The 22,987-nt window shown below is 40.6% G+C and overlaps 1 protein-coding gene across 1 annotated transcript; it reads left to right on the top strand.

Annotated features, from left to right (window-relative positions):
* The first annotated feature begins 9,398 nt into the window (after positions 1–9,398).
* Positions 9,399–22,432, top strand: LOC131279468 (protein SPATA31F3). Its single transcript, XM_058302023.1, has 5 exons — positions 9,399–9,580; positions 10,236–10,281; positions 16,981–17,041; positions 17,999–18,495; positions 21,887–22,432. The coding sequence occupies exons 1-5, from the start codon at positions 9,434–9,436 to the stop codon at positions 22,171–22,173; spliced, it is 1,038 nt and encodes a 345-aa protein (XP_058158006.1). The 5' UTR covers positions 9,399–9,433; the 3' UTR covers positions 22,174–22,432.
* The last annotated feature ends 555 nt before the right edge of the window (positions 22,433–22,987 follow it).

Genomic DNA, 22,987 nt, shown 5'->3' with positions numbered 1-22,987 from the left:
GAGAGGATTTGGAGAAATAGGAACACTCTTTCCCTGTTGGTGGGAGTTTAAAATGGTGCAACCTCTGTGGGAGATGATTTGGTGGCTCCTCAGGAAGCTACATATATAATTGCCATATGATCCAGCAACCCCGTTACTAGGAATATATTTAGAAGAACTGAAAGCAAGGATGCAAACAGATATTTGCACACCAATGTTCTTGGTAACATTATTCAAAATTGCTAAAAGATAGAAACAACCCAAGTGTCTACCAACCAATGAATGGCTAAACAAAATGTGGTTTATACATACGATGGAATACTATTTAGCAGTAAAAATAAATGAATTGGGTAAGCACATGACAACATGGATGAACCTTGAGGACATTATGTTGAGTGAAATAAGCCAGACACAAAAGGACAAATATCATATGATCTTGCCGATATAACTAAAAATGATGAGTAGAGTTATTGGAGTTGGACTGTAGAGAGCAGGTTGGTGGGAGATGGAATGTGGGTTGAGAAGGGAGAGTTGATGCTGGATGTATGTAGAATGTTTGATAAGGTTAATTGTAAATATGTGGTAATGGGTGGAGCTGATGGTAGCAGATTATAATGAGTATAACAAACTGCTGATTTATGGATGTGATTGTGACTGAAACGAGTAGTCTAGGGAGGTTAATGTTAGTTGGAGGACAACTAGAGGATAATCTGAGGACTGTATAACAGTGATTTTGTTGGTAGATGAGAATTGCATTTAATATAAATACAGTAATGTTCTTCTACTACAAGATGATACCTGGGGAAAATATAACTAATGTAACTTATAGTCTATAGTTAATAATATTGTAATATTTTTGTAGCAAAAGCAAAGAAGGTACTATATCAATGCTAAAGGTTAAAAAAACCAATATTGGGTTGAGTTTTATGAGATATAAATATGATCAAGCATTTTTTTCTTCTTCATTTTCTTCATTAACAGGGAGATCTTGATCATGTCACTTAACCAATCTGTGTTCATCTGTGTATCTTTCTGAAAACTGGAGTAACAGTCGAGTTTGTTTTTAGGATTAGATGAGTGTCTGGACAGAATTTTTGGGAGTAATTCTTCCATAACTTGTGCTGCCCTTTGTCTGTTATTTTATATTTTGAATTTGAAATACAGTTTATTTAAAAAAAGAAGCTGAAAAATAAAAACCATATAATCATCTCAATAGATGCAGAACAGACATTTGACAAAATCCAATATACATTCCTGATAAAAACTCAGAAAACTAGCAATTGAAAGGAAACTTCCTCAAAATGATAAAGGAAATCTACAAAACACCTCTATATAATATCATATTTAATAGTGAAGGACTAAATGCTTTTCCTCTAAAGTCAGGAGGAAGACAAGATGTCCACTCTCACCACGTCAGTTCAACACTCTATTCGACAATCTAACAATAGGGAATTGAAATTTAAATGTGCTCAATTTACAATAATACAAAACCCACACAATACCTAGGAATATATCTAACAATGTACATTCAAGATATTTATGCTGAAAACTACAAAACACCAATGAAAGAAATAAAATAAGAATTAAATAAATGAAAGATAGATAGCTTATATTCATGGATTAGAAGATTAAATATAGGTAAGATGTCAACTTTACCCAAATGATCTGTAGAAATTCACTTGAAATGGCAGTCAAAATCTCAGTAGAATTTTTTATAGACATCAACAAGCTAATTCTAAAATTTATGTGGAAATACAAAGAACTAGAATGTCAAAATAATTTTGAAAGTGAAGAACAAATTTGGCAAACTCAAAGTATGTGATTTTTTAAGATATCCCGTAAAGCTACTGGAAATGAGTCATTTTTGTATGAAGAAAAAATAGACATACAGAACAGTTGAACAGAATGGATAGTTCAGAAATGGATCCATGTCTATAGGGCCAATTGATTTTCTGCCAAGGTGCCCCTTATGCCCATAATGGAGAAAGGATTGTCTTTTCAAAAAATGTGCTGAAACAACTGGATATCCATCTGTAAAAGGTATTTCAATTCACACAGCTGGCATCATATACAAAAATTAATGAAAAATGGATCATAGCTCTAAATGTAAAGCATAACACTGTGACACTTCTAGAAGTAAATATAGGAGAAAATAATTTGTGAATTGGGTTAGGCAAAGCTTTCTTAGATATGACACTAAAAACACAATCTATTAAAAAATGGATAAAGTGGACTTGTTCAGAACTAAGAACTTCTGCTCCTTGAAATAAAAAGAATTAAGACAAGCAAAAGACTGGGAGAAAATATTTGAAAACTACACATGTAACAAAGGCATTATATTCAGAATATATAAATAATTACCAAAACTCAATAAAAATGAAAATTTCATAATAAAAAAGGGCAATATATTTGAATAGACACTTCACCAAAGAAGATATGCAGCTGCTGATAAAATGAAAAGATGCTGCACATAATTGTCATTAAGAAAATGCAAATTAAAACCACAGTGAGGTCCCATTTATCTATTCTTTTATTTTGTTGCTTTGGGTGTAAAGTCTAAGAAACCATGGCCTACGACACAGTCTTTTTTTTTCTTTTCCAGGAGGCACTGGGAATCAAACCCAGGATTTCCCATGTGGGAGGTGGGCACACAACCACTTGAGCTACATCTGCTCCCCCACAAGGTCTTGAATATGCTTCTTTAGAAATTTTTTTTTATTCCCCGCCCCCTCCCCCCCAGTTGTCTGCTCTCTGTGTCCATTCGCTGTGTGTTCTTCTGTGATGCTTCTATCCTTATAAGCTGCACTGGGTTTCTGTGTTTCTTTTTGTTGCATCATCTTGCTCTGTCAGCTCTCTGTATGTGCAGCGCCATTCTTGGGCAGGCTGCACTTTCTTTTGTGTTGGGCGGCTCTCCTTACAGGGTGCACTCCTTGCGCATGGGGCTCCCCTACATAGGGGACACCCCTGCATGACACAGCACTCCTTGCACACATCAGTACTGTGCATGGGCCAGCTCCACATGGGTCAAGGAGGCCCGGGGTTTGAACCATGGACCTCCCATGTGGTAGGCGGATGCCCTATCCATTGGGTCAAGTCCACTTCCCTCATTGATCCATTTTGAGTTGATTTTTGTATAAGGTGTGAGGTAGGGGTCCTCCTTTCTTTTGCACATGGAGATCCAGTTTCCCCAGTACCATATGTTGAGGAGACTATTCTTTTACAATTCGGTGGCCTTTGCCCCTTGTCAAAAGTCAGTTGGCCATAAATGTGAGGATTGATTTCTGAGCTCACAGTTCTATTCCATTGGTCTATATGTCTGTCCTTTGCCAGTACCATGCTATTTTGATTTCTGTGACTTTGTAATAAATTTTATGATTGGAATGTGTATTAGTTAGCCAAAGGGGTGCTGATGCAAAATACCAGAAATTAGTTGGCTTTTATAAAGGGTATTTATTTGGGGTAGAAGTTTACAGTTACCCGGCCATAAAGCATAAGTTACTTCCCTCACTGAAGTCTTTTGCCATGTTTTGGAGCAAGATGACTGCTGACATCTTCCAGGGTTCAGGCTTCCTGGGTTCCTCTCTTCCCCGGAGTTCATTTCTCTTTGGGCTCAGCCCCTCTGTTTTCTCCACAAGGTCAGCTATAGACTATGAGGTTCTCTAGGCTTTTCCTCTCTTCACAAGGCCAGCTATAGGCTATCAGATGACCAGCTCAGTCTCTCTCCCCAAGGCTTGATTCTCTCCAGGTTCAGCTGCTCTGCTCCTCTGGGTGCTTACTTCCCAGGCTCCAGCTCAAAACTCCAGCATCAAGACTCCAACATCAAAACCCCAACTCCCTACTCTGCAGAGCAGTTCCTCTGTGAATCCCCGCCCACCAAGGGAATGGGGGCTTAACATCTTACTGACATTACCCAATCAAAGCTTTAATCATTATTTAATCAAGTAAAAGCGAAACCTCTGAATCCAATATACTCTAATATGCCTGGAAGGACAGACCAGTTTACAAACATAATCCAATATCTTTTTTTTGGAATTCATAAACATTTGGAATTCATAAACAGATAGTGTTGTGCCTCAAAGGACATTATCATGAAAGTAAAATGACAGCCTACACAATGGGAGAAAATATTTGGAAACCACATATTCGATAAAGGTTTATTATCCAGAATATATAAAGAAATCCTTCAATTTAACAATAAAAAGACAATCGAATTAAAAAATGGGCAAAAGACTTGAATAGATACCTCTTCAAGGAAGATATACAAATGGCCAAAATGCACAGTTATCATTAGCTATAAGGGAAGTGCAAATCAAAACAATGAGAAACCATTTCACACCACTAAAATGTTTACTATTAAAAGAAAAAACAAGAGAAAATGACAAATGTTAAAGAGGATGCAGAGAAATAGGATCACTCTTTCATTGCTGGTAAAAATGTAAAATGGCACAGCCACTGTGGAAAACAGTTTGGGAGTTCCTCAGAAAGTTAAGTATAGAATTACCATAATACCTGGCAATTCCACTACCAGGTACATACCAAAGAATTGAAAGCAGGAACTCGAACAGATATTTGCACAATGATGTTTATAGTGGAATTATTCATAATTGCCAAAAGGTGGAAACAATACAAGTGTCCATCAACTGATGAATGGATAAACAAAATGTGATATACACACACAATGGAATATTACTGAGCCGTAAAAAGGAATGAAGTTTTGATACATGCGACAACCTGGATGAACCTCAAAGACATCATGTTGAGTGAAATAAGCCAGACACAAAAGGGCAAATATTGTATGATTTCATTGACATGAAATAATTAGAAAAGCAAACTCATAAAATAAAAAATTTAGAATATAGGTTACCAGGGGATGGGGTAGGAGTAGGGAATAGGGAGAGAAAGTTTAAAATGTACAGAGTTACTATTTGAAAATATGGAAGTGTTTTGGTAATGGATGGTGGTGATGGTAGCACAACATTGTCAAATAATCAACAGCACTGAAATGTGTATCTGAATGTGGTTAAAAGGGGAAATGATTGGTTGTATATATGGTAATAGAGTAAATTTTTAAAAAATTCATGGAATGCAGTATACAAATAATGAACCCTAAGTTAAACCCTGGACTTTATAGTTAATAGTATAATCATAAACATATGCCTTCATCAATTGTAACAAATATCAAGGTAATAGGGTGGTATATGGGAATCCTATATTTCATGCATGATTTTTCTATAAACTCACAAATTTTCTAATGAAAGAAAAGCCACAGCAAGATACCAGTATATACCCATTAGAATGGCTTTTTTTTTAAACCTGAAAAAAATAAGTACTGACAAGGATGTAAAGCAACTGGAGATATAGGTAGAGCCACTTTGGAAAACACTTGATCAGTTTTTTTAAAATAAAATTAAATGAATCCCACTCCTAGGTATTTATCCAAGTGAAATAAAAGCATACATCTACCCAAAAACCTGTACATGAATGATTAGGAAACAACCCAAATGTCCCTCAGTTAGGGAATGGATAAACACACAGTGGTATATCCATACAGTGGAATGCTACTTAAAAAATAAAAAAGGATAAAATACTGATACACAGAACAACATGGACAAATCTCAAAAATGAATTATGATAAGTGTAAGAAGTCAGATACAAAAAGGTATGTACTGTATGATTCTATTTATGACATTCTGGAAAAGGGAAAACTATACCAACTGAAGATAAGATTAGTGGTTGCCAGGGGCTAGGAGTCAAGTGAGGGGCTGACTACAAATTAGTAATAGTGGAACTTTTGGTTTGAATGACATGTCCTGCGTCTTGATTGTGATTGTACATGCATAGCTATACACTAAAAAGGATGGATTTTATTGCATCTAAATTATACTTTAATACAAAGTTTGAAAAATGGCTAAGAAAATGTCTTTGTATCCTTCACACAGCCCAGCTCAGGCCTGAACACATATAGAATGTTCACCTTACCTATGGGTGAAGGAATGGATGCTGGAAGCACTAAGTAGTCTCTTCAGAGACATTTTAGCTCAAGAATTCTTTGGCTGAGAGTTCATTCTCAGTAGGACAAGTTCATCTTATGAAAATTTAGATATCCTCGAATGTTAGAGGAACACCAAAAAGTGGGTAGAGGTCAAGCAGTTAACATAAATGTTTGCATAAGAGGGAAATTGTAGGAATAGTGGGTTTTGAAAAAGAATTGGAAAACACCTGCCCTCCTTAAATGTGTTTGTGGTAGGCAGAATTCTAATGTGACTCCCAAGATTTTTGACCCCTGGTGTCTATGTCCTACAAAATTCCTTTCCCTTGGGTGTGGGTGGGACCTGTGAATATGATGGATGTCACTTCCACTATTAGGCTGTTATATGGCAAAGGCGAATGGATTTTGCAGATGTGATAAAGGTCCTTTATCCGTTTGCTTTTCAGTTAATGAAAAAAGAGATAATTATGGCTAGGCCTGACTTAATCAGGTGAGCCTTTAAAAGAGGGCTTAGGTTTCATGACCTTAGAGACTCAAGCAGCAGAGATTCTTTCCTTCTATCCCTAAAGAAGCAAATATACATGAGTTCTACAGCTACAAAAAAATCAATTCTGCCAGCAACATGAGCTTGGAAAAGGACCCCAAGCCTCAGCTGAGACTATAGGTCTGGCTGACAAGTTGATCGCAGCTTTGTTAGACCCTTGGTCGAGAACCCAGTTAAGCTGTGCCCATACTCCTGACCCATGAAAACTGTAAGATAATAAATGAATGTTGTTTAAAGCTGCTAAGTTCGTGGTAATTTGTTATGCAGTGTGACAATTTGAGGTTTTGTGAATCCCAGAAAAGATCATGTTCTTCAAACGAATCCATTCCTGTGGGTGTGTGGCCCTTTGATTGCATTAGATTCAGGTCCTTTTAATTAGATCCCTTGATTGGACTTTGCCAATGAGGTATGACCCAGGGTGGGTTTCCACGCTTGCTGGTGTCAAGCAAAACACAGAAAAAGAAGCCGCCATTTTCCCTTGCCATGTGGCAGGAGTCCAGGATCCAGCAACTGACCTTGGGTGAGAAAGCATCTCTAATAATGCCTTGATTTGGACATTTTCACAGCTTTGGAACTGTATGCTTTTAATGTAAATAAGTTCCCTTTATAAAAGCCAACTCATCTCTGATATTTTGCATTGGCAACCTTGGCAAACGAACACATGCAGCAATAGAAAACTAACATAGTATTCAAATTCAAGTTTAAAACCTCTCATGTTTTCAACCATATAATGGTAAGCTACTAGTTTGTGACCTTCAGGCAAAAGTCTGGCCAGAAACCCATCTCTGCAGGTAGTCACCTCCCTGAGCAGGTGTAATACTGTAACTTGGGTAGAGAGATCTTTGGACAATCAAGCCTTGGACAGTCCTCCTTATTGATGTGCCTCTATGGAAGGCAGTGCTTATAATCTCTTCCCATCCACTTGCAAGCTTGACCTCTCAGACTAGGAAGCATCTTTTCTTTATTCTCAGAATGTCATTAATCCTTGGCCTTCCCTTGCCACATCAACCATGGTTTTTTTTCCTGAACCACTGCTTACCAATCACCCACTACCTATAATATCAAAGCTCTCTGTTTCCAAAGCCTTAACCAGACTCTGTCACCCTAACTTCTTGTGTGCTTTCTCAGGTATGTTTCCAGTTCTAATGGGGCTGCTGCTGAGGTTACTCTGTTGTGGCTACTCTTAGTTTTCTGTTTTTGTGTGTGTGTGGGATAAAATATACATAACTTAAAATTTGCTGTTTTAATAATTTTTAAGTTTACAATTCAGTGGCATTCAGTACATTCACAATATTGTGTAATCAGCACTGCTATTTCCAGAACTTTTTATCATCCCGAACAGAAATTCTGGAAACTCTTATACCCATCAAGCAATAATTCTCCTCTCCTCTTGCCCTCAACCCATGGTAACCTCTATTTAACTTTTTCTGTCCTTATGAATTTACTTATTCTACGTACCTCATATAAGTGGAATAATACACTATTTGTCCTTTTGCATCTAGCTTATTTCACTCAACTTAATGCTTTTAAGGTTTATCAGTGTTGTAGCATGTATCAGAACTTCATTCCCTTTCATGGCTGAATAATATTCCATTGTATGTTGTGGTGTTTGATATTATTTATGAATTCCAAAAAGAGATATTGACTATGTTTGTAAACTGATCTCTTCCTCTGGGCATGATACATTTTGACTAATTTAAATTCAACTTTATGTTTGCTTGATTAGATCAAGATTAGGGCTTTGATTCATTAGGGCCTGCGGGGTTAAGTCCCCACTCCCTTGTAGGGCTATATAAATGGACACTCAATCAAGAACACAGAGAAGCAGATACACAGAAAAAGACATGGCAGAGGAGAGAACTTGGTTTTGACGCTGGAGCTCCAGGAAGAGATAAGCCATTCACCTGATAGTTTACAGTTGATCTTGTGAAGAGAACAGAGCAGCTGAGATGGGGAAGGAAATGAGCCTGCCAGCTACAGCTGAGATTAGAAGAAGTGCGCTCTCAGAGTCTTAAGAGGAAGAAGAAGGCTGAACCCTCACAGAGGTCGCCTGCCATCTTGCTTCAATATGTGGCAACAGATTTGGGGTAAGGAAGTAACTTTGAGTTCGACTCTTTAGGGCCTTATAACTGTCAGCTTTTACCCCAAATAAATACCATTTATAAAAGTCAACAGATTTCTAGTTCTTTGCATCAGCACCCCTTCGGCTTACTAACGTATATGTAAATACCACATTTTGTTTATTCATTCATCTGTTGATGGATGCTTGAGTTGTTTCCATCTTTTGACTATTATGAATAATGCTGTTATGAACATTGGTGTTTTAGTACCTGAGTCCCTGTTTTCAGCTCTTTTGGGTATATACCTAGGTGTACAATTGCTGTGTCATATTGTACTTGTATGTTTAAATTTCTGAGGAATTGCCAAACTGTTTTTTATAGTGGCTATGCTATTTTACATTCCCACCATGCATGATGGGTTCCAATTTCCCCACATCCTCTGGATCACTCTTTATTATAAGGTGCCCTGTGTGCCTAAACACTAAATTTTCTGGACTGGGTTACCAGACTATGTTATCATAAAGAGAAATGAACCAATAGGCTAGCATAGGGTGTGGTGTGGAGAGTGGAGAGAGAATGGGTGTGTGGACACTGCCTGTGACTGTGGCACCCTAGGCTTTGTACCCTCACAGATTTCCTCATCTACAAACTGAATCACCACATCAGCTTCTACAAGACAGATAAAGACAGACAATACACCTGCCTTGTGAAATAGGAGGGCTTTGTGATGCAGTCCCATGGCCTGGTTCCGTCATCTGTGAGGTGGAGATGACAAGATATAACATCTGGAGGCATTAGGACAAGACTTTTATCCCTAGGAGTAGGGATGGGTGGTTGCCTTATGCTGATGAGGTTTAGACCATGTTGAGCCTTACATATGTCCAGTGGGATATAATTGAGTATTCCTTATATAACTTTGGGTCCATCTTCATTCTTGTCCTAATTATTTGGCAGGTCAAAAGGATCCACCATGGATTAAGGTTGGGACATAACAGGAGCTGCTGCTGGGTAGGGAAACATTGTGACCACAATTGGCCTGGTAAAGCCTTAGACAAGACATTTTTATTCCCTTGATTTCTCTCCTTATCCCACCTCCACACCCCAACCACTTTCGGTTTTATTTTTGTCTTAATACTACACTTTCAGTTACTCTTGTCTAGTCCTTTCTTTTCAGAGCATGGAAATAATTCCTTACCAGGCTATCCCTATAGTGTGCTTTAATTGAAAAGCCACGAACTGACCTAGGTTGAAGTCTGGAGTATATGAGTTCTTCCTCACTGAATCCCAGAACCCCTCCCAGTTTGGATGATAATTGGACTTAGTGTTCCTTGAGGACCTTTTTGAACTACAGCCCTTTGGCTTCTAGAAACACTCACCCTTCATTTATTCTGTTCCATATCCACCTGTCTCATCCTAAGCACAACCTCCTCCCCCACATTTCTCCTGGGGATGGTGTAGTAGGTAAAGGATTTGGAAGAGCCTCAAAATGAGTTTAAAATGAACAGAGAAATGTTGGGGGTACAAAAGGTAGAGGTGGAAAAGGAAATGTAGGAAAGTGTATAATATTGGGATATAGAAAATGGGTGAACAGATTAGGTTTTGTCTCATTTTAGACATGAAAAGAAAATGGTGCTCAACTTCACACTAACATTTTGTCTTTAAGCGTCACCGAAGAGTCAGACAAAGGGCTAGAGAGGCAGCATCAAGAGGTAAAATTCCAATCTTTCCTTCAGCTCCCCTCTACTGTTGGTGAGGTTCCTATGGATCTTGGCCCCTTCTGACCCTTGGGTGCCCCTGGAGCCAGGTGCTCTAACCTTTGAAGATTCCAATTCCCCAAATTGATAAATTGTCACAGAAATTTTTTTGAATGTTTCCCACATTTGCATGGGAATATTCCAGAATTCTCTACCTTACTCCCCTAGGAATGAAGAAACAAGAATAGGACAGACGTCCTTAACTGTGTGATTTACTAGTTGTTATGACCCTATGAAAGTCACATGGTCTCTCAGTCTTGTTATTGATACACTGAGCTTAACACTGATGCTCCTGCCTTACCCTGTGGTGGTGAGGATCAATGAAATTCAGAATGAGACAGCATATCATAAATGTTTAAGATGTACTCAGACATGCCTTAGAACATTGAGTCTTGGGGTTTTTGGTCTCCTTTCACTCAGTCAAAGGCCCTACTATCCAGCTTCTTATAGGATGCCCATTGTTATGTGTTAAATTGTGTCTGCCAAATGATATGTTGAAGTTTCAAACACAAGTACCTCAGAAAGTAACCTTATTTAGAAATAGGGTCATTGCAGATACAATTAGTTGAGATGAAGTCATCTGGAGTAGGGTGGGCCTTAATCCTATATGATTGATGTCCTTATAAGAACAGAAGAAGAAAATCAGAGACAAAGATACATAGGGAGAACACCACATGAAGATGGAATCAGAGATTTGGGTGATGCGTATACAAGTCAAGGAATGCCAAAGGATTGCAGATAACAACTACAAATTAGGGCAGAGACATGGAACAGATTCTTCTCTACGTGCTCAGAGGGTTAGCATGGCCCTGCCTACACTTTGATTTAGGATTTGTAGGCTCCAAAACTGTGAGAGAATGTATTTCTGTTGTTTTAAGCCAACAAGATTATACTAATTTGTTATGCAGCACTATACAAATTTTGGTACTGGGAAGTAGGGTGCTGCTGTAATAAATACTTAAAAACGTGGATATAGCTTTGGAATTGGATACTGGGTAGAGATGGAAGGATTTTGAGGCACTTGATAGAAAGAACCTAGACTGTCTTGAAAAGACAGTTGGAAGAAAAATGGACATTAAAGGTGTTTCTGATGAGGCCTTAAAAGGAAATGATGAACATGTTATTAGACATGGAAAGGTGGAAAGGTGATCCTTGTTATAAAGTGGCAAAGAATGAGGCTGAGCTATGCTCTACTGTTTTGTGGAAAGTGGAATTGAATTTGTAAGCAATGAATTTGACTATTTAGCTGAGGAGATTTCCAAGCAAAGTGTGGAAGGTGTAGCCTGGTTTCTCATAAAATGCAGGAAGAAAGAGATAAATTGAGAATAAAACTGTTAGGCAAAAGGAACAAGCACTTGATGATTTGGAAAATTCTCAACCTAACCCAAATAGCATGCTCTGGAAACAGGACCAAGGGTGTGGCTGGACAATCATTCGCTAAAGAGATTTGGCTTGGGACTTATGGATCCAATCAACCACCAGCAGAAACACCACCAGCTTGGACTGGTGGAGACAGAGGTGAAACTACATAAAGAAAGGCTGTTAGACTTCTGTGAATCTACAGGCATGAAACAAACAGGCCAAAAGAGCTATTTGGTTATGAATGTGTTTTATGTCTCAGAGTGTGGCTCAGAGGCTAGTGGGGCTGCCAGTACCACCATGAGCCTAGTGGGTATAGGCCAGGGGGGAGAGAACACTGTCCCTTCAGTTTCAGAGGTTGGGCCACTGCCTTGGGTGGAAGTGGAGGGATCCCAGCCATGGGAGATCCAGAGGACAGAGCATCAAGTCACAAATAATAGAATTTGCCCTTAGAACTTGATGAGGACCAGAGACCCTGTTTTTACTTTCACTTTCTCCCTTTTGGAATGGGCATGTCTATCCTATGCTGTCCCACCATAGTGTTTAGGGAGCAGATAACTTGTTTCTAGGTTTCACAAGTCCATTGATGGAGAGGAATTTTGCCCCAGGATGGACATACCCACAATCTTACCCACACCTGATTTAGATGATTTAGAAGATAAGATTTGGGACTTTATTTTTCATTCTTTAACAACTTTATTTATAATTTACATACTGTAACGTTTGACCATTTATTTAATGTATACAATTCAGTGAATTTTTAGTATACTTATGGAGTTATGCAACCATCACCATAATCTAACTTCAGGACATTTTCATCACCCCAAAAAGAAACCTTGTATCCTCCCCATCCCACCCCTTCCCAGCTCCTGACAACCCTAAGCTACTTTAAAAAAAGCTTTCCTATTTATTCTTAGTTTTATTTACCTCTCCTCTAAATAATGTATTCTTCTCTTACTTGTGCTCTATTATTTTTCTTAAACTTTTTCTTTTGAAATAATCTCAAACTTACAGGACAATTGCAAAAAAAAAAAAAAAAGAACTCCCAATATACTTTCCAACCTAGATACTCACATCCACCAATTTTAACATTTTGGCATATTTGCTGTTTCTCTCTTTCTGTCATCTAGCAAATATCTATTTATTTAAACATTTGAGAGTAGGTTGTGTACATCATGCTCCTTGAACACATGATGCATCCATGTACATTTCCTAAGAATGAGGATATTCACTTACATAAACACCTTAAGTACAATTATCAAGTTCAAGAAATTTAACATTGATTTAAAACTTACAGTGTATTCCAATTTTTCCTGTGTATCTCAAGAGTGTGTCCTTTTGGGCCTTTTCTCCTTCAATATTAGATCCAGTCCAGGATCATATTTTGCATTTAATTGCTGTTGTCTCTTTGGCTGCTCTCTGTATTAAAATTTGGAAACATACATACAACGTAAACTTTCCCATTTCACCCACTCTCAAGCATACAATTCAGTGGGATGAATCACATTCATAATGTTGTGCTACCCTCTCCACCATCCATTACAGAACTTTCCCATCCCCCCATATAAAAACCCTGTATCAATTATGCATTAACTCTCCCTTCCCTCTCCTCCTTGACCCAAGTAACCTGTACTCTACTTTCTATGAGTTTACGTATTTTAGCTATTTCAGGTAAATGGAATCAAACAATATCTGTCCCTTTGTGTTTGTCGTATTTTACTCAGCATGATGTTTCCAAAGTTCATTCACGTAGCAGCATGTATCAGAATGTCATTCCTTTTAAAGGCTGAGTATTCCATTGTGTAAATACAACATAATTTATTTATTCATTCATCTGCTGATGGACACTTGGGTTGCTTTCACCTTTTGGCTATTGTGAATATTGAAGATGAACATCAGTGTTCAAATGTCTGTCCAAGTCCCTACTTAAAATTCTTTGGAGTATATATGTAAAAGTGGGATTGCCTGGCATTATGGTAGTTCTATGCTTAACTTTTTTTTTTTAAGATTTATTTTTTATTTATTTCTCTCCCCTTCCCCACCCCCTGTTGTCTGCTTTTTTTTGTTGTCCATTCGCTGTGTGTTCTTCTGTGTCCACTTGTATTCTTGTCAGCAGCACCAGAAATCTGTGTCTCTTTTTTGTTTTTGTTGTGCCATCTTGCTGCGTCAGCTCTCTGTGTGTGCGTCGCCACTCTTGGGCAGGCACTTTGTTCAAAAGGGGGGGCTCTCCTTGCCGGGCACACTCCTTGCGCATGGAGCTCCCCTATGTGGGGAACACCCCTGTGTGGCACGGCACTCCTTGCACACGTCAGCACTGCGCGTGGGCCAGCTCACCACACAGGTCAGGAGGCCCTGAATTTGAATGTAGGACCTCCCATATGGTAGGCAGATGCTCTGTCTGTTGAGCCAAATCTGCTTCCCTGTTTAACTTTTTGAGGAACCACCAAAGTGTTTTCCACAGTGGCTGCACAATTTTACATTCTTACCAACGATGAACAATTGTTCTCATTTCTGTGTGTCCTTATGAACACTTGTTATTTATATTCAAATATTAGCCATTCTAGTGGATGTAAGGAGGTAATTCATTATGGTTTTCATTTGCTTTTCCCTAATGGCTAATGATATTTATCATCTTTCCATGTGCTTGTTGGTCATTTGTATGTCTTCTTGTCTTCTTTGGAGAAATGTCTATTCAAGTCCTTTGCCCATTTAAAAAAAAAAGATTTATTTTATTTATTTCTCCCCACCCCTGTTTGCACTTGTTGTGTCTGTTCATCTTCCGTGTTTCTTTAGGAGGCACAGGGAACTGAACCCAGGGACTCCGATGTGGGAGGGAGGTGCCTAATCACTTTAGCCACTTCGTTCCCTGCTTTGTTGTGTCTGTCATTATGTTTTACTTCTTGTGTCTCTTGTTGTATCAGCTTGCCATGCCCGCCCATTGTGCCAGCTTGCTGTTTTCTTTAGGAGGCACTGGGAACCAAACCATGGACCTCCCATGTGGTAGGCAAGAGCTCAATCACTTGAGCCATATCCACTTTCCCTTTGGCCATTTTCAATTGGATTGTTTGTCTTTTTGTTGTGGAGTTGTAGGAGTTCTTTATATATTCTGAATATTAAACCCTTATCAGATAATATGGTTTCCATATATTTTCTTATATTATGTTGGTTCCTTTTTTTTTCCAAAGGAGGTACCAGGGATTGAATCCAGAACCTTGTACATGGGAAGCAGGTGCTCAACCACTGAACTACATCTACTCCTCAATGAGAGTTGGGTTTTTTGCTTGTTTGCTTTTAGGAAAGACTGGGGATTGAAACCAGGACCTGACCTGGGAAGCAGGCACTCAACCACTCGAGCTACATCCACTCCTTCATTCCATTTTTAATTTCTTGCTAATGCCCTTAAATGCACAAAATTTTAAAATTTTGATGATGTAAAATTTATTAGTTTTTCTTTGGTTGCTTATGCTTTTGGTATAAAGTATAAGAATTCATTGTTTAACAAAACAGCTGCAACTATTTCCCTGTTTTATTCTAAGAGTTTTATAGTTTATATCTTATATTTAGATCATTGATCCATTTTGAGTTAATTTTTTTATATGGTGTGAGGTAGGGGTTCATTTTTTATTCTTTTGCATGTGGATATCCAGTTTTCTCAGCACCATTTGTTGAAGAGACTGTTCTTTCCCCATTGAATGGACTTGACTCACTTGTCAAAATTCAATTGGTTATAGATGTTCTGGGTTTATTTCTGTACTCTCAAATCTATTTTATTCGCCTATATGTCTATACATGTGCCAGTACAACATTGTTTTGATTACTGTAGTTTCGTGATAGCTTTAAAATTGGGAAGTGTGAGTCCTCCAACTTTGTTCTTCTATTTCAAGATGGTTTTGGCTATTTTGGGTCCCTTGCCACTGATTTCTGTGTACTGATCTCAGACGACACAATTTTGCTGAAGTTATTAGCTCTACTAGCTTTCTTGCAGATTCTTCTGGATTATCTATATCTAGGATAATATCATCTGCAAATAGGGAAATCTTTGCTTTTACTTTTCCTATTTGCATGCTTTTATTTCTTTTTCTTTTCTAATTGCTCTGCTTAGAACTTCCAGTATAATGTTGAATAGCAGTGGTCAGAGCTTGGTCCTGATATTGGGGGCAAAGCTTGCAGTCATTAACCGTTGAATATGATGTTAGCTATGAATTTTTCATATATGCCCTTTAACATAGTTCCTTTTGATCCTGATTTTTCTATTATTTTTCTATTATCCCGAAGTTCCTTTTGATCCCGATTTTTCTATAATTTTTAATCAAGAAATGGTGCTGATTTTGTCAAATGTCTTTTCTGCATCAATTGAAATGATCATTTGGGGTTTTTTTCTTTTGTTCTATTACTGTGATATATTTACATTGGTTGATTTTCTTATGTTGAACCAACCTTACATTCCGGAGATAAATCTCATTTGGTCATAGTCTATAATCTCTTTGATGTGCTGTTAGGTTCAGTTTACTTATATTTTTGAGGATTTTTACATCTGTATTTATAAGGGATATGTCTGTAATTTTCTTTTCTTGTGTATTTCTACCTGGCTTTGGTATTAGGATAATGTTGGCTTCATAGAATGAAAACTTGGGACTTTTTGAGTTAAATATAAATATAAATAGATGAGATTTTTGGACCTAGAGTTGATGCTGGAATGGAATAAAACTTTTGGGGATGTTGGGATTGGTTGAATGAGTTTTGCACATGGGAAGGATAAGAATTTTGGAGGAATCTTAGGATGGACTGTTATGGGTTGAGTTGTATCCACCAAAAAGACATTGAAGTCCTAACTCCCCGTACCTCAGAATGTGACTGGATTTGGAAACAGGGTAATTGCAGCTGTAATTAAGTAAAATGAGGTCATATTGCAGTAGCATAGGCCCTTACTCCAATATGACTGATATCCTTGTAAGAAGAGAAGAAGAGAAATAGACACACAGGCAGAACACGACATAATGATGAAAACAGAGATTGGGGTGATGCATTTACAAGTCAAGGAATGCCAAAGGATTGTCTACAATCACCAGAAGTTAGGAGAGAGTCATGGAATAGATTCTTCCCTAGACACTCAGAGGGAACGTGGCACTGTCCACACTTTGATTTCAGATTTCTAGCCTCCAGAAAATGTGAGAGAGTAACTTTCTGTTGTTTTAAGCCAACCAGTTTGTGCTAATTTGTTATGGCAGTGCTAGGAAACAATTACATGCTTGAATCCTCTCCTATCCCATGTAATACTGTCCCCCGGTTTCTCAGCTAGGAGAGCTTCCCAGAAAGAAGCTGAGAAGCCATGGAAGCTGCTTGCTCTTATGAAAAGGTAATCTTGCTGTTGGCTGTCTTCTAACCCTCAGTCTGTGATTAGGTCTCAGCTTGGCCCGAGGCAGGGATAAGGACAGTGATATTGGCTTGGAAGGAGCCATACACAGTAGAGGCTGGTTCAGAGTTTTAAGTGGTTGCTAGGGTAGAAGGGGTGTCAGACATCCCAGTAGGGAAGTCTCCCACTTCCGTTCCTGGAGCAGGAGTAGTCCTGGAATTCAGGGGCTGACTAATACATACTTCACAAAAGACTCTACATGGTTTTTAAGTCAGCCATGAGGGAAGTTATCCAGGCAAAAAATGGATTTTACTTTAATAATTGATTATTGTCATATTCTTTTTGCCCAATACCCTTACAAGGGCAGATTCCTTTGAATCTGGCTAACCTTAGTGGCATTCCTTTTTCTGGTCAGTCTTTGGGAAAGCGAGTTCCTGGGACATCCCACAGAAAAGAGCCTATCTTCTTATCCTCTTCTTAAGATCTCTAGAAAACAGAATTGGTTCCCAAGATATGCAGTGTACAGGACCAAGGACAGGCCCCAGCCCAGAATGCAGAATTCTCATGCAATGATCTCATTTTTCCATAGCATGGAAAGGCTGAATTCCAGGCTTTGTTTCTCAGCTACAAAAGAGACTGATCCCAGGTTCTTCCTGGTGATGTTCCTGGTGATGCCCCATCTGCTAGTTTAGCTTCTCAGCAGAGGTCAACAAACAACTGACCCCTAACACCCAGTCTTCTTTGGAGGCCCTGCCCTGCCCTTGGTTGTCCAAGACCTTGTCCAACAAGCCCCAGCTAGTTCTAACCTAACCTGATACATAGCATTTTCTTACAGAAGAGTGAAGGGGTTGACTCCAGGGCTTACAGGACATGGGGAGGGCAGCCCTATCCTCCATGCCACTCTCTTCCAAGGAGGCAGAGGACTCACTTCAGTAACAGCTGCCATGTTTCCCTTCCCAGCCAGGGCTGGCTTCCTCAGGAGGGAAGTGTGCGGCGGCTCCTGTGTGCAGATCCCTGCTGCCAAGTCTGCAATGCTGTGGCTCTTGAGGTTAAGCAACTGATGGTGGGTGAGAACGCCCCGATCTCCCCCAATTCATCGGAATCATCCCAGGTCTCTTCTTGCCTAGAGATTTTGTCCGTGTCTAGTGTCTCTTTTGAGCAGAGTCTGGAGCAGCCTTCCCAGCAGTCTAGAGAGCTTTCACTGGTATCTCTAACCTCCACACTGACACAATTAACGGATCAGAAATCCTTAACCCAGACAGCTGCCCAGTCACCCAGTACAGTCAGCATCCGAGATTACCGCACTGAACTCCTGCAGCACAGGCAGGGACTGCGACTACCCGATGTGTCCTGGGACGCGGAAGCTCTGTCCTCTTCAAGCCTCGAGGAGCCTAGGATTCCTGTCGACCAGCAGAAGAGGAGGAAGAACAACTCTGAATTTGCCCTGGAGAACCAAGGTCAGCAGCCCTTGAATACTAGGTCGCCTTGCCTTTTCTGAACCCGGAGTTCACGAACCTGAACACGCTGTGACCCTGTATTCCCTGCTCACCTACTGTTCCTAGGTCTTGAAGCCCTGAGATTCTCAAGTACATAAATGGGTGTGTTTCCACACTTGAGGGCTCCCCAGGTAGGGTTCATGAAGTCTGGCCAGCCTGTACAAGTTTTCTGGCTTTTAAAGCATCCACTGTGGACTCAGAGCAGTACACTGTGAGCAAATCCCAAACTCCATAGCTCTTTCTCTAACGTCCCCCACTCTTCAGCTTCTAAAAGCCTTGGTCCGATGCCTGGGGACAGGCTGTGGCCTCAGTGCTCTCTGCAGGAGGAACACAGCTACCTCTACTGTGGTTTCTCTTCTCTGTGCATCGAGTCCTTGGTCTGCCTCTGGAGATAAGTCCATGAAAGGGAAGCCCTGGTCCCTTTTTCTTCAGTGGTTTCTCCTTCAGCTCCATCCTGACTAAAATTTCCCCCCTTCCAGTCAGCCCTACCTTCTTCCCCACATCCCCCAATTTGGGTTTCTCCTACTGACAACCTATAAGCCCAGATCAGTGTCCTATTTCTGACTTTGGCCATGTGTGAGCTTGGACTAGAACCTGCTCAGAGACAGCTCCAGCTTCAGTGGGGCTTTCCAGCTGTTGTCCAGAGATCTCTGCGGACCCAGAGAAACTTACAGTGTAATTCTGAGGCATATTGTGTACCCTTCCCCCAGGCTCAAGGCCTGCCTAGTTGGGGAAGTCCATTTCAGGGAACTAGCTTTTTCCTGGGGCGTGCCCAGTGACTGCTGGGATTCCACCTCCAGAAGCAGTTGATCTGACAGTCCATCCTGTCCCGTGCTGACCAGCAGGTCCTGCCCAGAGCGGTACAACCCTGACCAGTGTGAGTCTCTCCAAGCCTGCAGCCCAGGAGGCCAGTGGGAACAGTGGCTTGTTCTGACTCATTGTGGCTGTGGGTAATTTCCCATGCTGCAGATTCTTGTCCAGGACAAGGAATTTTGCAGAGCCATACCGACTCAAATGTGGAAAGATCTGCTAGGGTACCATCTTGCCTACGTCTACAGTTGTTGCGAATGAAGAACCACTGGGGTAGAAGCTTTCTGATTTCTTGGCAGTGAATTGTTCCCCCTACATCCTGTAAAACAAGCCCTATTCCTGGACCCAGCAATTAGCCACTGCATGGATTAGAGAGTGACATCCTGAATACTGACAAACCTTGATCAGCAGCATCAGGTACTGATGTTATCACTGAACACCCTGAGTTGCTCCAGTCCTGTCCCAGGGAGCCATTGAGAAACTAGAGACCAATTTTGGCTTTCTGTTAAGGTTGCTTGCTTTCTATTATGTGACTCTCTGCAAGGCTATAGCCCCAGCAATCACTAGCCGACGTGCAATCAGAGGAATAGTGCCTATGCCTGTCGGGGCCCTAACAGAGCCTCTGACTCAATATTGTCGCAAAAACAATGTATAAATCCTGAGCCAGATTCTCAAGATGTGAATGACACTTGCACAGACAATGCACTAGAATTCCAGACCTAAGTGTAGGTGGATAAAAATGGAGTTTCTAGGGAGCTAGATAGATTCTGCTAGCCCCTACTCACTGAAGATGCCCATCTTGGGCAACATAAATTTCTACCAAAAAGGAAGATCCTGTAATACATTTGAGAAGTCCCATAAATTCAAAGGAGTCCAGTGAACAAATTACAGCAGTCCCAGAGAATATCTCCACCAACGGGTCCTGTAGCACTCTAAACAACTGTAGCAGTTTGATATTATTAATGAATTCCAAAAAGAAATATTGGATTATGTTTTTCAACTTGTCTTTTCCTCTGGGCATATGAGATTTTATTGGATTCAGAGGTTTACTTGATTAAGTTTACTTGTGTCAGTAGGGTGTTGAGTTCCTGCCCCTTGGTGGATGAGGACTTGTAGATAAAAGGCATGGCAAAGAACAGAGTTGAAGGGTTTTGATGTTGGAGTTTTGATGATAGAGTTTGGTGCTGAAGCCTTAAGCTTGAGCCCCAGGAAGTAAGCACACAGAGGAGAGAGAAGCAAGCCCCAGGAGGGGAGGAACCCAGGAAGCCTGAACCCTACAGATATCAGCAGTCATCTTGCTCCAACACGTGAAAATAGACTTTGGTAAGGGAAGTAAATTATGCTTTATGGTCTGGTATCTGTAAGCTCCTACCCCAAATAAATACCCTATATAAAAACCACCCAATTTCTTTTATTTTGCATCAGCACCCCTTAGACTGACTAATATAAAAACCAAGGAAAAAGATTGCTCTAGGAATTCACCATCCCACCAGGAATCCCATATGCACCAGATTCAGAATGGGCCAAGCCTTAAAGAACAGCTTGCCAATGAGCTAAAGCAGTGCAGCAGAGCCAACAGCAAGCTAGTTCGAGAGAGTGTCCATTGTTTTGTCCAGTGGACCTCCAAGATCTCACAGCCCAGTGGAGACATGACAGGCACCTAAGTGTTTGTGTTCATTTGGAGGCCAGAGTGAATAGCACCCACCAGGAGGTGCCCGGGTATACTTAAGCCCAGGCCTTTGCAAATCTGGGGACCAGTTCTTAACTTCACATGCTAACCTAGTAGAAAAGACAGAGGACATAGGGAAACTCAAAGCAGCAGGGGACCACAGATTTGCAGGGTTGGAGCTTTCCTCAACCAGAGAGACTAGCCAGTTTACTAAGGTTGAGGGGCCAGAATAGTACCTCAAAGCAGAACCCCAGAGCCCTTGACTTCCCAAATATATCTGCAGGATCTTCTTTCTCAGATAGGAATTTAATATGGAGAAAATGAATACCCTGAGTTAACTAGGGATGAGTGGGATCTGCCTAGGTCTAGAAGCACTATCTCCATCATCTAAGCTTTTAGCTCCCTGAGAACACCTTCACCAGCTTCCCCACTCATGTTAAGGTCCCAGAGCTTCCTCCAGGATTCCTTGAGTTAAAAATATCTGATAAGAATTGACCTACAAGACAGTTAAACCAAGCTAAATGACCTCACAAAACAAGAGATTATATAAATACCAAACCTGGGCTGTCCCAGGCCTGAAAGTGCCAGACTATAAAGGGCTAAAATATTAGACCAATATATGCTGTACCAAATATTACAGATTCAACTTTTGAAGGGGCCATATTTTTTTTCAGATCCAGAATTTTCAGAGTCATGTTAAGGGCTACAGAGTCAGGCCTTATAGGGCAAAACTAGCTACGCTAATATTTGCAAAGCCAATCTTTGAACGGCTAGTATTCTGGGGTCAGGCTTTGCAGAATCAGCTTTTGCAGGGTCAAGAGGTGCAGGTTCTGATAAGGGCAGCCCATACTCATGAGAGCCTCACCCTTCCAGAAACTCCAGAAGCTGGCTTGGGAAATAAGATGAAGTTCTTCCTGCACTGGATTAACCCTGAGATGAAAGGACAATGGCAAGAGGAATCCATTCTCCACTCTGAAGCTGAGACAGAGACCAAAGCCAAGACAAAAGTTGAAAAGAGCCCAGTCCCCACCAAAGACCCTGTAGGGGGCGCTAAGTTGGAGAACACGAAAAGGAACCCTAAGACCCAGCCTCCAAGCACTGAAGAAGCGACACAGACCATTTTTGACACCTTCCAGTTCCCAGACAATCAGTTCCAGTAACATTCCCTTCAGACCATCTTTCCTAAGTCCTTGGCCATCCTACCCACTACTGCTAGTACTATTGTCAACTGACTTGTGCCACCCAACCGGAAAATCCATCCCAGGTCTCAACTCCCACCTCAGGAAAATACCCAGTCCAAAGAGGAGTTTGTAGGTTCCCAAACCTCCGCACCCCCCTGAAAATAGCTGTCACTATCATTTCCAGTAATGTGCAGGTGAGGCAGGACTCTCCCCAAATATATTTTATACCTCAAAGAGCCACCTGTGTGTGCCTGTGTGTGCCTCCTTATGTGACATATGATGGAGCATGTAGGGTGGTAGAAAGCACTTCCCATCTGGTATAGGAGTTAAACCCACATCTCATATGGGTCATCATTCCTCCCATTCTCATGCTGGAGTGTGGAAAAAGGGACTTGAGCAGTGAAGCAAGGCCTTTGCCTGAGGTGCATCGAGGTTAAAGGTGGCCTGGATTCAGTCATGGCTTCCCAAGATGTCCTTGGGCCCCAGAGGAGCAATGTGGGCATGATGAGAGTATTGACAAGGGGGAGTACCTGGAGATCCAAAGCATTCTGGGCCCACCCAAAGAGGCAAAGTTCATTAATGAATGGCATATGTACCCACAACACAGAGAGAAGTTTTTTAGTGGAGTTCTTTGAAGAGGTGTTTTTTGTGTTTATTGAATGCACATAGCTAATATGACAGATGTCAGAACCAAAATCTCCTCTCTCTGCTCTGTTGGTATTGACAGGAGCTTGAAGGGTATTCCATCTGGGAGCTTGCTGCAGCCCTGTTGCCTGTTTCCCACCTCCACTGC

Source organism: Dasypus novemcinctus, chromosome 8 (assembly GCF_030445035.2).
Source record: "Dasypus novemcinctus isolate mDasNov1 chromosome 8, mDasNov1.1.hap2, whole genome shotgun sequence".
Lineage (NCBI taxonomy): Eukaryota > Metazoa > Chordata > Mammalia > Cingulata > Dasypodidae > Dasypus > Dasypus novemcinctus.
This window is presented reverse-complemented; position numbering and strand designations above follow the sequence as displayed.

Bases quoted from the DNA above. Each gene is read 5' to 3' on its own strand.
- LOC131279468 (XM_058302023.1), top strand. From the start codon at position 9,434: ATGTTGAGCCTTACATATGTCCAGTGGGATATAATTGAGTATTCCTTA. The intron at 17,042-17,998 runs GTAATCTTGCTG...TTCCCTTCCCAG, and splicing joins CTGCTTGCTCTTATGAAAAG to CCAGGGCTGGCTTCCTCAGG. The intron at 18,496-21,886 runs GTCAGCAGCCCT...TCACCCTTCCAG, and splicing joins ATTTGCCCTGGAGAACCAAG to AAACTCCAGAAGCTGGCTTG.